The sequence below is a fragment of the Phoca vitulina genome, unplaced genomic scaffold (genome assembly GCF_004348235.1).
Source record: "Phoca vitulina isolate PV1807 unplaced genomic scaffold, GSC_HSeal_1.0 scaffold19, whole genome shotgun sequence".
Lineage (NCBI taxonomy): Eukaryota > Metazoa > Chordata > Mammalia > Carnivora > Phocidae > Phoca > Phoca vitulina.
In genome coordinates, this window is record NW_022589722.1 from 3,913,879 (window position 1) to 3,927,742 (window position 13,864).

General features: G+C 36.9%; 1 protein-coding gene across 7 annotated transcripts in view; it reads left to right on the forward strand.

The window, feature by feature from the left end:
• TMTC3 (transmembrane O-mannosyltransferase targeting cadherins 3) overlaps positions 1 to 13,864 on the forward strand; it is a 91,569-nt gene that overhangs the window by 58,646 nt on the left and 19,059 nt on the right. For 2 of the 7 annotated variants that reach the window (XR_004300899.1, XR_004300898.1), the window contains exons 15-16: positions 1,683 to 1,762; positions 5,307 to 5,394. Coding sequence is in view for 3 of the 7 variants with exons in the window: in XM_032416144.1 (XP_032272035.1) it covers positions 1,683 to 1,762; positions 5,307 to 5,339 (113 nt within the window). In the remaining 4 variants the exon portion in view is untranslated. Of the gene's footprint in view, positions 1 to 1,682; positions 1,771 to 5,306; positions 5,979 to 13,864 lie in introns of those variants that run through there. The other 5 variants (XM_032416144.1, XM_032416143.1, XR_004300900.1 and 2 more) reach the window with 3 other exon arrangements.

Consider the following 13,864-nt stretch of genomic DNA (forward strand, 5'->3'; position numbering starts at 1 on the left):
AACAGAATCAAACAGAAAGAGTCTAGGTCCAAGTGACATCGTTCGGTCCCCAGTTAAGATGCAGTAGCAGCCAAAAAGTGGATTATTTTTTAAAATGTTTTTATTGAAGTATAGTTGACACACAATGTTGCATTAGTTTAAAGTGTACAACATAGTGATTCAACAAGTCTATAAATTATGCTGTGCTCACCACAAGCATTGGCACCATGTGTCACTAGACGATGCTATTACAGTACAATTGACTACATTTCCTATGCTGTACTAACCCTTTTATCCCTGTGATTTACTCATTCCATAACTGGAAACTAGTATCTCCCACTCCCCTTTACCCAACAAATAATTGATTTTTTTAGATACATGAAGCACTTTCCTTTTATTCTTAAACCCTTTTGATTCAGTTTCCTGTCACATGAAATTAAATAAAACCTACTGACACATAATTTTTTTATTATGTTCAATTAGCCAGCACATAGTACATCATTAGTTTTTGATGTAGTGTTCGACAATTCATTAGTTGCATATAACATGACACATACTTTTTAAGCATTTAAATTTTCAATGCTTTGTAATGCAAGAAAAACTTTTAAAGCAACATATTGTTTTCCTGAAGTCAGTCTGACATTAGTGAAAGACAGATTGGGACTGATAAAATTGCACAACAGGAGGCAATATCAGGAATTTTTTTCATATTTTCTGGGTTTTGTATCCTCTTTCAAAAAATCTGCAAGAAATAAGCCTAATTAATGTGCTTTTAAAAATCCTACATGATGCTTCTGGCTTAGCTACCTTTCTTGTCCTCACCCATTTCACTCCATCTCAACCAGCCTCCTTGCTGAGCTCCCACCTCAGGGCCTTTGTGCATCCCATTCTCTGCCTAGAATACTCTTCTTTCAGGTAGCCATATGGGCTCCTAAATTCATTTAGGTTTCTTCTCAAAATTGAACATCAAATGCAATGAAAAAGAAAGCATAAGGGTAAAGAGCTGAGAAGGAGGTAACAATTGGTTATAGGTCAGAACATTCATAATAAATGGAAAATCAATACTTGAAAGAGAATTATTAGAAGTTTAAAAAGGAACTAAAATTAATTACCACGGAGACCATGTCTTCAAGTCCATTGTTTAGGGCACTGCCATCCTAGAATGGATATATTTAGTGTCCACAACATACAAGGTTAACTGAGGCAGGCTGTGGAGATCTCAAGGAGTGAAGTAAGGGTATGATTCCATAAAATATGTTCTTTTAGTTGTTTTCTCCTGTGTGCGGTGCTCTCTTCTTTTTGATATGTTTTCTTTTCATAATTATTTCTTTTTCCTTAGTTAATTCCCTTCATAGAGGTTTATATATGGGATCACATCTAGGAGCACTCCTCTGAAGGCCTTTAAAAATCTCGAATAGTAGACTATAGCCAAGAGGTAGCTCAGAGGACGGAGTCTGTGAGGTAGACAACATTTTACTTGTTACCTTAATGCATAGTTGGAATAATGAGACATTGAAATGTAGCCTGAATTTCCATGCAGGGGCAAGTGGGAAAGGAGCAGGCAGTCTCTCTTCACGTCTTCAAGCAGAGAAAGGCAATGCACACATAGTACAGGGCTAGGACATGGGATGGGCAACAGAGGTAGTCCTTAACATATGCAGACACATTTTAAGGATAGATTTTTTTTTTTTTTCCTTTTGTAGTCACCACTGCTCCTGGTATGAATTGGATCAAGGATGTACAGGAGCCAGAGAGAACTTTAACTCAACAAGCAGGAACCCAGGTACCTTTGTGGTGACTTAACAAGTTTACCTGATTAAAGGTTTGGTGAAAACAGAGAAGTTGAGTCAATCAAGACACAGTTGTTGAGTGGAGGAATATTTAGTCATTCATCTGCAGAGCCTATTGTATTTTCCAGTCTCAGAAGCCCTAGAATATAGGATGACTGTGCTGTTGCTAACATTAAAAACTGTGCTACTAGTGGGGGCCTAGGTGGCTCAGTTGGTTAAGCATCTGCCTTCGGCTCAGGTCCTGGTCCCAGGGTCCTGGGATCAAGTCCTGTGTTGGGCTCCCTGCTCAGCAGGGAGTCTGCTTCTCCCTCCTGCTCTGCCCCTCCAGACCCCCACTTGTGCTCTCTCTTTCTGTCTCAAATAAATAAATAAAATCTTTAAAAAAAAAAGAACTGTGCTACTAGTATTTCCTTGTAGCCTTGTAAACCCCATCATTGAAGACACATGAGCATTTGTGCATGTGAGCATACATGAGACCCTAAACAGCCTGATGAGTACTAGTATTGAAAATGTATTCAGGGGGCGCCTGGGTGGCTCAGTCGGTTAAGCATCTGCCTTCGGCTCAGGTCATGATCCCAGGTCCCCGAGTCGGGCTCCCTGCTCTAGGGGAGCCTGCTTCTCCCTCTCCTCCCTGCTCATGCACTTTCTCACTCTCTCTCTCAAATAAATAAAATCTTTTAAAAAAAATGTATTCAGTAACAATTTGTAATGGGCCAGGGATCCTTTAAGTTTATGTACTTCAGAAACCTGGGTGATCAGATGGAATTTAAATAATTCATTTGTTTCCATCTATAATCCCATATTTTTTATTCAGGAAGTTATTTTCTAAATATATTTAAATTAAGAAAATATATATTTACATGCTAATAATTATCATTTATTGCCAGAAATTATTCTAGGAGTCTAAGTACACTTTCTCATGTGATCCTCACATCTAAAGGGATCAAATTGTAATTTCCATTTTAAAAATGATAAAATTTAGAGTGGTTAGGTAAAATATCCAAGGACACGCTTAATGGAAAATTTGGGATTTGAACTAAGATGTATCTGACTTTGAAATCTGTTCATTCCACTAGGCTATTCTTCATTACATGTTGCCAGTTTACTCATGAGCACTCATTTTTTTAAACAAATATTTATTTGCGTAATAATAATAGCTATCATATATTGAGCATCGACTACATGCTTGGTATTGTGGGAAGCTAATGTTCTTGTCAGCTTTACTTAATAGTGTAAAAACAGATATGTGAAGGATAATTGTAATAGTATCTGAAAGAGTACATATATTTACACAGTTGATCCCAGCAGGCTCATGATTTGAGTGGCATGAGGAAATTGAGGTTTATCAAGAAAGAGCAGATTCAAGTAACTCATTACATATTTACTCTTTCACATGTCTATTGGATGGAATGACAGGTAGCAGGGCATATATTTTTACACTATTTCTCTTTCTCTCCTCAAGCATGCAATTTAATTCAAGTAGTTTCAGTGTGACTAGAATGGAATTCCAGTGTACAACAAACATGCAACAATAAGTGCTGAATATATCCCTCTGCACTGAAGACTCACTTTTTAGCACAATGCCCATAGCACTCTTGTATGATGGAGTGGGAACTTCTCTTTATACACTATGTCATTTAAATCCTCAGAACATCCCTATTATGGAAGTAGGCATTCATTCCATTTTATAGATGAAGGACGCAGGGTGCAGAGAACTGGCACTTGCCCAAATGTGCATCCATACAGTGAACCAATTTTACAAAAGGAGCAGGTTAGATATAAGTAAAGAAGTTTATGAATCAGCTGAGTGTCTTCTCTAGTTAGTTATGAGTTCCCTGGTATAGTGATGGTGGTAGGCTGAATGATGGCCTTCAAAAGATGTCCATATCCTAACCTTGGGAATCTTTAAATGTTACCTTATATGGCAAAGGGCTCTTAAATTAAGGATCTTTAGATGGAGGTTTATCCTAGATTATCTGGGTGGACCCAATGTAATCAGAAGGGCCCTTACAAGAGGGAGACAGGAATGTCAGAAACAGAAAGGAGATTAGCAATGGAAGCAGAGGTTGTGATGTGTTATGGAATGGGGGAAGGAACCACGAGCTATCTCTGGGCAGATCAACCTCTGAAACACTCTGATAATGGGAATTTAAGAGTTGCAGGACTGTATAAACTTTCTTTTTTTGCCTTTTCATTTCTTGATTCCTGTCTCTTGTTGCATGCAGGGTCTATGTTCTTGGATAACATCCTAAAATGATGTTTTTCTTCATAGTCAAGTTCTCTATAAACTCATGTAGATAAATTAAAACACCTTTTAGTCGTTAGCTACTTCAACATAAATAAAAAGATTGGATTATGGTTCATTTTAATGAGTCAGTAGATAAAATCACTTAAGCTCAGTTTGTTCTAGTGGCTGAATAAGCAATGTTTCTTGGCTATTGCTGTAGTTAGGCTACCAGCTTATACTAATGAGCAATTTTAAGAATAAGAAATTTGGGAAGTTATTCGGCTGGGGTTTTTAAAAACAAGATGTCATGTTAGTGATTGTTAAAAGTTCCTCCATGACAAATTCAAAGATACACAATATTATTAACTGTGTCTTGGCAGCTCATTTTCTTCTTTTATAAACAGTCAAAAAAAGCAGCTCTGGTTTATTTAATTCCAAGAAAAGAAGAATTGGAACCATTTCGCCTGCTTAATATCAAAACCTACCTGACCCAGAGAAGAATCAGGAGGAATTTCAGAAAACACTTTATTTTAGTTACATCATCCCATATACAAACTCTGACTGCAAATTAAATAGAATTGTTTTAAAAGCCCTAATGCAAATTTTATAAGGTTCATTTTTTTCTATTATTTCTCCCCTTAGTGCTCTTTCTCTGATTTCTTTTTTCCCTACCACCCTTTAGAGATTTCCAAGAATTAATCCCTTGTACTTTGTTCCTTTCCCTTAACATTTATCTTTTTCAGAAGGTACTCCATTCTCATGTTATGAATTTCTAATTTTGTATGGATTTATTGCTAAATGTTTAAGTCCCAAACTCTTGGTGATTGCATGTAGATCAATCATGCTCATGGGAAATGCTAAACTGTTATCTTTCTTTCCAGAAAATGATACCTCTCAAAAATATATTCATGCACTCATGCTCCATCGTATCATTACCTATATATCGCTCATGTGGATATTTTACCAGGACCTTTAGACTTCATAAAAGTGATCAAGCTCAGGTCACTTCTGAAACTACTCACCATGCCTGTCTTAACTTTTCTTCATTTCACTTCAGCTATTCTTTTCGGGCGCTGAAGAATTGGGCCACTTGGCAGGTAAATTTTGAGTAGCGATCAGTAACATGAGAAGATAATGAGAATTATGATTTTAGAAGATTGCTCTGGCTATAGTGTAGACAGTGGGCTGGAACATAACCTGAAAGGTGAGTGTAATTCTTCAGTGCAGTTAGGAAAGAAGGAGGAAAGGAAAATGTGGGTCATCATTACAAGTTAGGATCTGATAATGACTTTCTATGTTATCTCTTCCAGAGAACAATCATATTTAAAATGGCCCAAAACTGAAGAAAAAGAAGGAGCAAGAAAGGAAAATACTTAACAATGGAATGCATGCAACTTGGTGTGTGGTATTCAATACATATTTTCTGGTTAGATTAGTGGCTGACAGGTCAGATTAATGGTGAAAATTTAAGTCATCTTGAAGAGCTGGTAGGGGACATATTTTTTTTCTGAAAGTGGCTTTCTCAGCACATCTCCATTTGCATTGTCCACCTGGCAACCCGATTTATTTCTGGATATGGCCCCCCGTCTCTTATCTTCCCTGACTAATCACATTTTACTCCTGTCAGTCTTCTATGTCATTTTAATATTGTGTGCTGCTTGGTAATTGTCATGTAGTAATTCTACATGGTTTCACTTGTACTTATGTAGACTCCCAGGGAGTTTTTAGACTCCTTAATGTCAGAGACCAGATTTTCTGAAATATCTCACAGTAGCTAACAGAGCGCTCTGCATAGTGGAGATCTAAACATGCTTGGTGCCTTATTCTGGAGTACTAATTAAATATGTTAACAAATATCACATTAGTATAGAAAATATCAGAGTATTCTGTTATAGGAGTTTCATTTTGAGTATGGTAAGTTGTTTTGTTTTAATCTATTCTGTTTTTTTTTTTAAAGATTTTATTTATTTGACAGAAAGAGAGAGCACGCATAGTAGGGGGAGCAGCAGAGGAAGAGGGAGAAGCAGGTTTCCCGCCAAGCAGGGAGCCTGATGCGGGGCTCGATCCCAGGACCCTGGGATCATGACCTGAGCCGAAGGCAGACGCTTAATGACTGAGCCACCCAGGCGCCCCATCTATTCTGTTTTCATATTTAATTCATAACATTTCTCACTTTAGAGGAAAATTGCCTTTAGTTTCCAGGAAACCAGCATTTCCAGAAAATGAATCATTTATTCCTTTGTTTCCCATTATCCCATCTCTTCTCATGATGTAAATTTCCAGATTTTGATGTATTTTTTTTCAATTTTGGTTTATGAATCTTTATATTTGGTTGTATTCAGACACAAAAGTCCTAAAATTGAAATATATTTAGTACATGTCACAAACAGCTTTATAAGTCACTTCTTAAAGCCTTGATAAGAATATTTGATCATCTGGAATTTAACTATGACTAGTATGGACTCTAAGACCTAGAAAAAAATAATTTGTGACCAGAGATACTGCATATTATTTTTAAAATTTATATAAGATTAATTCTTTGATATTATTAAAGCATTTTTAATATTTTCTAGTTTTATTGAGATTTAATTGAGATGTAACATTGTATTAGTTTAAGGTATACAACATAATAATTTGATATAAGTATATATTGTGAAAGATTACCACAATAAGTTTAGTTAACGTCCATCATTTGATATCATTACAGAGTTGTTTTCCTGTGATGAGAAATTTTAAGATCTACTCTCTTAGCAACTTTCAAATAAACAGTACAGTATTGTTAACTATAGTCAACATACTGTACATTACATTCCCAGACCTTGCTTGTCTTATAACTGGAAGTTTCTTTTTAATTTTAGAATTTATTTGTCATGAAGATAGCTGTTTGTCTTCTTGTCAGTAAAAACTTGGTGGCCAGTTATTGACTCCTAGACTTGTCATATGAAATATTGAAGAATTTTAATTACTTATCCTCTCTATGATAGAAAATATTTTCATCAAGATAATTTTTATTTTAACACAGTTGAAATGCTAAAGAAATGCTTAGATTATATAATCTATTGAAGTTTGTGTTAGTTTTCTATGGCTGCCATAACAAATCACCGCCAACTTAATGACATAAAATAGCAGAAATTTATTATCTTATAGTTCTGTGGATCACAAGTCAGACACATAATTCACTGGGCTAAAATCAAGGTATTGGCTAGGACTCTGTTCCTTTCTGGAAGTTCTAGGGAAGAATTTGTTTCTTTGCCTTTTCCAGATTTTAGAGGCCACCAGCATTCTTTGTCTTGTGCTCCTCGTCTTCCATCTCCAAAGCCGGCAGTAGGCCAAGTCCTTCTTATGCTACATCTCACCGATCACTTGTCTGTTGCATTTCTCTCTCTGATCACAGCCAGGAAAGGTTTTCCATTGTGAAGGACTGGTGTGATTAGATTGGGCCCAAAACTCTACAAGACACCAGCATAATTTCCACATACAAAAAATTTTAAATTATAACTTAGTGTACTAAAAAGCCTCTGCCTTCAGTCTGTATCAGGCATCAAGAAGATAGTAAATTCAGCTTCAAACCAGATCCCTTTGCTTGAAGTGTTTAAAGGCTCTCTTATCTGTAACTACCTTTTAATCATTTTTCCTTGCAAATAACTGAGAAGACAAAGTACAGTATTAAAGATAATGAGGTGGAAAATCTGGAATAAACGAAAGATTGTTTCTCTATGCCCAGAGGAAATTTTCAGGGTATAAATGTGGCTATTAATTGAAGGTGTTAAAATAATAAGAATGCATGAATTCTCATTTATTTTAACCACTATGGGAAGTGGTTAAAATAAAATGTGTTTGTATGTGCATGCAGTATTATTTACTTAGGTAGAGTTTTATGCATGTGCAGAGCTCCTCTCTTTTCCTCCCACTGAAATTTTCAGTATAAATTATTTGAAAAATTATTCCAACGTTGATTCTGTCTGTTGCTGTGCTCAATTTAGAATGGGGAAAAAAGCTTTAAGCAAGAGAATTACTTTAGTAACTCCATAATGGTATCAGTGGAGAGACAGAGAAACAGAGAGAGAGGGAGAGAGAGAAGGAAGTAAATAGATATACAGATATATTAGAGGCTGAATTAAGGGGTATTTGGCTTGAAAAATGATTGAAACAGGTTTTAACATTTATAATTTTCCTTTTGCTGTTCATTTCAGATTTAGAACTTAAACGTATTTGATTTTAATGAAGGACTAGCACATACATTGTTCCAGATTTTTTCTGCTGGGTTTGAGATCCTTGAGCACCTCAAGCAAATGCCAAATCATGATACTATACATTTGACCCCTGATCATTGTCTCTAGTAGAAGTTTGCCTGTGGTTCTGAAGATAGACTTATGCTAAGAGCCCAAAAAACACCAAAGGGAAAGAGAGAATAGAGTCTGGAAGAAACCAGGTAAAGTGTCAGTTCATAACCTCAACACTTTGTGACACTCAGAAGTTTAGCTCAACTGTAAATTTTACTCTTGTTTCTCCTGGTACAGATCTAATCCTTTCAACATCCACAGGGGTGCTCAGTGGAGAACTTTGAGCAACCACCACTAGTAGAAATGTCTTTACAATGTGGAAGGCAGGTAGAGTAGAATAGGAATAGGTGACTTCAAAGAGGAAACTTTAGATTCTGGTCCTTCTTCATGTTTCTGACGTCATCCCTCTTCTGCCAGTGCCTCTTCAAACTGCTCACTCATATTATATACCATATAATACATTCATACTCTATAGGATATATTTACTATGTGTACTATACACAGCCTATATAAAAACAGTAAAAGGAATGGTGTTATAAAATGTAGAACTCTGGGCGCCTGGGTGGCTCAGTTGGTTAAACGACTGCCTTCGGCTCAGGTCATGATCCTGGAGTTCCAGGATCGCGTCCAGCATCGGGCTCCCTGCTCAGCAGGGAGTCTGCTTCTCCCTCTGACCCTCCCCCCTCTCATGTGCTCTCTCTCTCTCAAAATAAATACATAAAATCTTTAAAAAAAATAAAATAAAAATAAAATGTAGAACTCTTCAGGAGTACAAAATACTATGATGGGTAGCCAAATTTAATGTAATAACTACCATAGAGCACCATGTTTGTGTGAGGTATTAGATTAAGCGCTTAATATTACCCACTTCAATCTTCATGAAAACCTTATCTTAAGCATTAGTTGTCCTCACTTTACAAAGAGGGAAGCGAAGGCAACTTTTTCTAAGTCACACAGCTAATAGGTGGCAGAACCCAAATTGAATCCAGGTTTACTTAACTCAAATATTTTTTTTTTTTTTTTTTTACACATTAATCAGTGTGGTACAATTTAATAATTAAACTCCCCATACCATATTATTCCAAGTTTCATTTCCAAGTCAACTGGAACACTTCCTAAGTTCTAATTTTTTTGTCACTGTAGTCTTTCCAGTTTACTCTTTGGTCGATACTGAAATTTTAGTTCAAAATCATTTGATGTGAACAAACTTCTAGGTTTTTTTTTCCTGAGAAAAAGAAGAAAACTTTTAGTTAAATATTATAGATGAATTCAAGCTTGCCCTTTTTTCTTTCAAAACTATGTAAAAAAATAACAATTTATAAAATAGAAGGGGCAAAATGGATGGGAGATGATAGTATATAAAAGATGTCAACAAATTTTTGAAGAGGGAAAACTGATGGATAAACAGGTAACTGATTTAAGCAAAGAAGAAAAAGTGGAAATCTAAGTTTTTGTAGAGAGAGATGTCAATGACACAAGAGGATAAGTGTCGGAGAACCATAAAGACTCGAGAATCTGAATTAGGTACCCAGGAAGGTAGAAAGATTGTTTGAAAATCTGTTTAAGAAGCAGTTAGGCAGGGCCACCTGGGTGGCTCAGTTAGGTGTCTGACTCTTGATTTCAGCTCAGGCCATGATCTTAGGGTCTTGAGATCAAGCCCGGCATTGGGCTTCATGCTGGGTATGGAGCCTGCTTAAGATTCTCTCTCTCCCTCTCTCTTCCCTCCAACTCCCTCTGTCTCTCTCTCAAAAACAAAACAAAACAAAACAAAAAACAGTTAGGCATCTTAATTCCATCCTTACCTTTTGCTAGTATCTACCTCCCTGCATCCTGGTAGTATAAAAGAAATCTGTTTTCTGAGGAAATTGAGTTAGCAGGCACTAGACTTAGAGACATATACCGAAGACTTGATTAGTTGAAAGTATACAGAGTAAACTAGGAAACCCCAATCCCCTTCCCATATTCAGCTTTGAGAATACTGAGAGCTAAGCCTATGCCATCCATCAAATGCATTCCTTAGTAAAAGATTGAAGCAAACCAGTCTAAAAGGAAAATTCTACAAATTCTGTAATTCGGAGGTCCTAAAATAAGCATCTGTGTCCCCATCCAATCGCCACACAGTTTTAACCCCCCAATCCACACATCTCACCTCTGAACGTGCAGTGTCTAGTCAGCATTTTAGTGCCCCATTCTTCAATATAAGTGAAGAGCCAAGAAGGAGGAAGACGCATGGTTTTCCATGACCCTTTAGTGCATACATATCATGTTCCTGTATTTCAAAATGAGGTCATGCATAGCATTTATTTTACCAAAGTCTCAAAGAAAACAAAATACCATTAAGCATACTGCTTCAGATTGACTGCCTGCCTGAAAGTTGATTATCTGTCTCATCCTCCACTACCTTCTTCCACTAACCACCACCCACTGTCAAGCTGACTCTTCTTCCTTTGGTGAGTACAATAAATGTTTATTACCTTAAATTTCACCTACAAACCATATATATTTATTTTCAGATTGTTATAGTTTAGTTATATAAACAATAATTTGCTCAACTGATATATTTTTCTGTGAAAATCATTTGGGTATTTTGCATTGGGAAAGAAATACGTCATAATTTTTTCCCTTTAAAATTAATGGACCTATTTTTTTCTTTTAACAACTTTTTAATTAGGAGCAGTGTTCTCAGAAATAAACTAAAACTGTTACCTGAGAGGGATAAGTGTATAATAAAGATATTTTCAGGTACCCAAGATCTTTCCTCTGAAAAACAACAACAACAACAACAAAACCCTTTTCAGGAGACTGCTATGCTCCAGAAAATAATGAGTATGAAAACAAAGAAATATGGGATTCAAGAAATGGTGTTGCAACCCAGGAAGAGTGAAAGGAATTCCCAGATGAGGATGGGAAGAAAGTTCTAGAATTGCTGTGGGGGAAGCCTGGCTAGCATCTAGTCCCAATTAGAAGCAGCCTCCAATGCTGGTCTAATAGTGTAGGTAGTGTTACTTAGAAAATGATGCCTCTTGTCCTAGCCAGATTTTGATGGCCCTCCCTAGCTGACTTGATTTCTGGCTGGGTGTAGACCCATGAGCTCTTCCATGTCCTCTGATTCTCAAACCCTAGCCTCTGCCAGGGATCATTGTGCTTCTTCCTATAAACCCTACAGCTGATCTCCCTATTCTCAATACTCATTCACATCATTTAAGTCTTGAAAGCAGCTTGGCGAAGTTAAGCACTAAGGCCCCTCTTTCCTATCTCATAGAACATCAAGGAAGTATGGCTAAGCCCCAGGTTAGCACAAGAGCATCACATAAGGTGAACTCTTCCTACATCTTAAATAGGATATTGGAGAACTGTCACACTATCTCTCCATGTTACCTTTACTTTTCTAAATTACCCTTTCCTCTCTCTGAAAATAAACTGGGAAGGGGGAGTGAAGGTTGTCATACATTCACCTCATGCTTTTTTTTCCTTTCTGTCTCTTCCTATTCTCCCCTGGGACCAGAAAATGGGCTTTTTGTTTGTTTTCCTTTCTGTGCATCATATCTCCCTTCTGCCACTGAGCAGAAGCAAGCTTGGCTACTTTTCTGTCATAGGTTAAAAAGTATCTCTGTACTATAGGAGAGCTGTGAGATGGGTCCTTCAAACCCTTGCTATTTGAATGGAGGAAATGAAGTAATCTGAACAGTTTTCTCTCTAGCTCTCTGTAGCCTTGCTCCTTGGTTACTACAGAGCTCTATTTTGCATATTAGTAGCTGAACCTGACCTCTTCACTTCTTGTATTTCTCTAGTAACAAGTTCTTACCTCTTTCCTGTTAAATAGATATTTCAAGGTGACTTGGAAAAAGAAAGGAAAAGAGAAAAACACATTAATAATTTAAAAATTATCACCCGATATCATTGACTTTTATAAATTCTTCAAAAAGAATTTATAAAGATTCTATTATAACACACACAGAAAATGCATATTTTGAATTTTTTTAAAAGTGCTTAAGTTCTTTTTGCCAGCAACATAAACATTTTAAAGAAGAAAATAAGGATAAGATAAGGCTATGTGAGAAAGAATAAAAATATGGAGGGATTTTAAAAATAATATTCATTTTCTAGTTTGTCTATATAACATATAAGGAGAAATATATACCAGCTTGAATAACACAAATTCAATGTATATGTGAGGGGTGCTTGTCTGGCTTAGACAGGAATGAGGCACTTTGGAAGATCAGTTGTGCAGTTAGTTTGACTGCCCAAGTTATCCTGTGTTATAGTATCAGGTTAATAAATGTTAAGACCACCAGACTTGATTATATGTAATAATAATAATAACAACAGCTACCATTAACTGAAAATCTATTCTGTGCTATACGTTTTATATGCGTATATAATTAACTTCTTACTTTAACATTTCTAGGTAAGTAGGTATTACTTCCATTTTTTGAATGAGGAAATTACAACTCAAAGAGGTTACATCATAGCACAAATTTCCACTGTTAGTGTAGGTCCTGGTGTGGAATTTAAGTCTTCTTTCCTTGGATAAACTCCAGAGACTGTGCTGTTCCTTTTTTTTTTTTTTAAGATTTTATTTATTTATTTGAGAGAGAGCACAAGCAGGTGGAGGGGTAGAGGGAGAGGGAGAAGCTGACTCCCCACTGAGCAGGGAGCCTGTCGTGGGGCTCGATCCCAGGACCCTGGGATCATGATCTGCGCTGAAGGCAGATACTTAATAGACTGAGCCACCCAGGCGCCCCAGTGCTATTCCTTTTATATACTAGAAAGCACCCTGTGAACTGGGAACACTGCCTTTTCTTCCTCTGCGAACACTCACAGCTTCACCGTTATTAGTATGCCCATGTATCTGAAAATACTTCAAATTCTGAAGGTAGCTTAATCAAGTATACTAACTATAATTTACTGATATTGATGAGAACTAAGCATCAAGGATTGTTACTGAGAAAACATGAACAGTTACCCAAAAAAGTGAAGTCCAGGTTAGGCCGCATAGTGTTGGGTCAAGGTTCCAGGGAAAGGTCCGTGTGGCTGGAAGAGGAGTTTTAGAGTTAGATTGATAAGCCTGAACGTCATATGATGCTCAAGATTCCACAGCGAGGAAGCAGATGAAGTAATTGGTGTCTTTACTGGTGCCATGGCAATGACATGAATGTGGCCTCTTCCCCTTTATTTCCTCTCCCCAGTTGCCATATATTCAGGGCCGTAGCAGATGAAAGAACTTTCACTTGAAATTTGGGAGTCAAGGGAGAAGGGCCATCAACTAACACTTATGTAACATTAAGTAAAAGAAGGCCCTGTTTTTAAAAATCTTTGCAGCTATGCCACCCCGTAAAACTTCTCAATGTGCTCCCCTTACACATCTTAATGTGATAACCTGGACTCTCAATATTTTCCTGGCTCCTTTTCCTTCTTTCTTTCTCCTCACCTTTTTTCCTCATCTCCTGCAGTAGGACTGTGCCATTCATTCCATCCTATTCCAATTTCTTCTCATTCTATCATGTAGAGCAATTTAGGTTTCTTCAGACTTTCCTAAATCCAGCATTCCACAGCTGTATCCAGAACCCACAGGATGCAGCTGG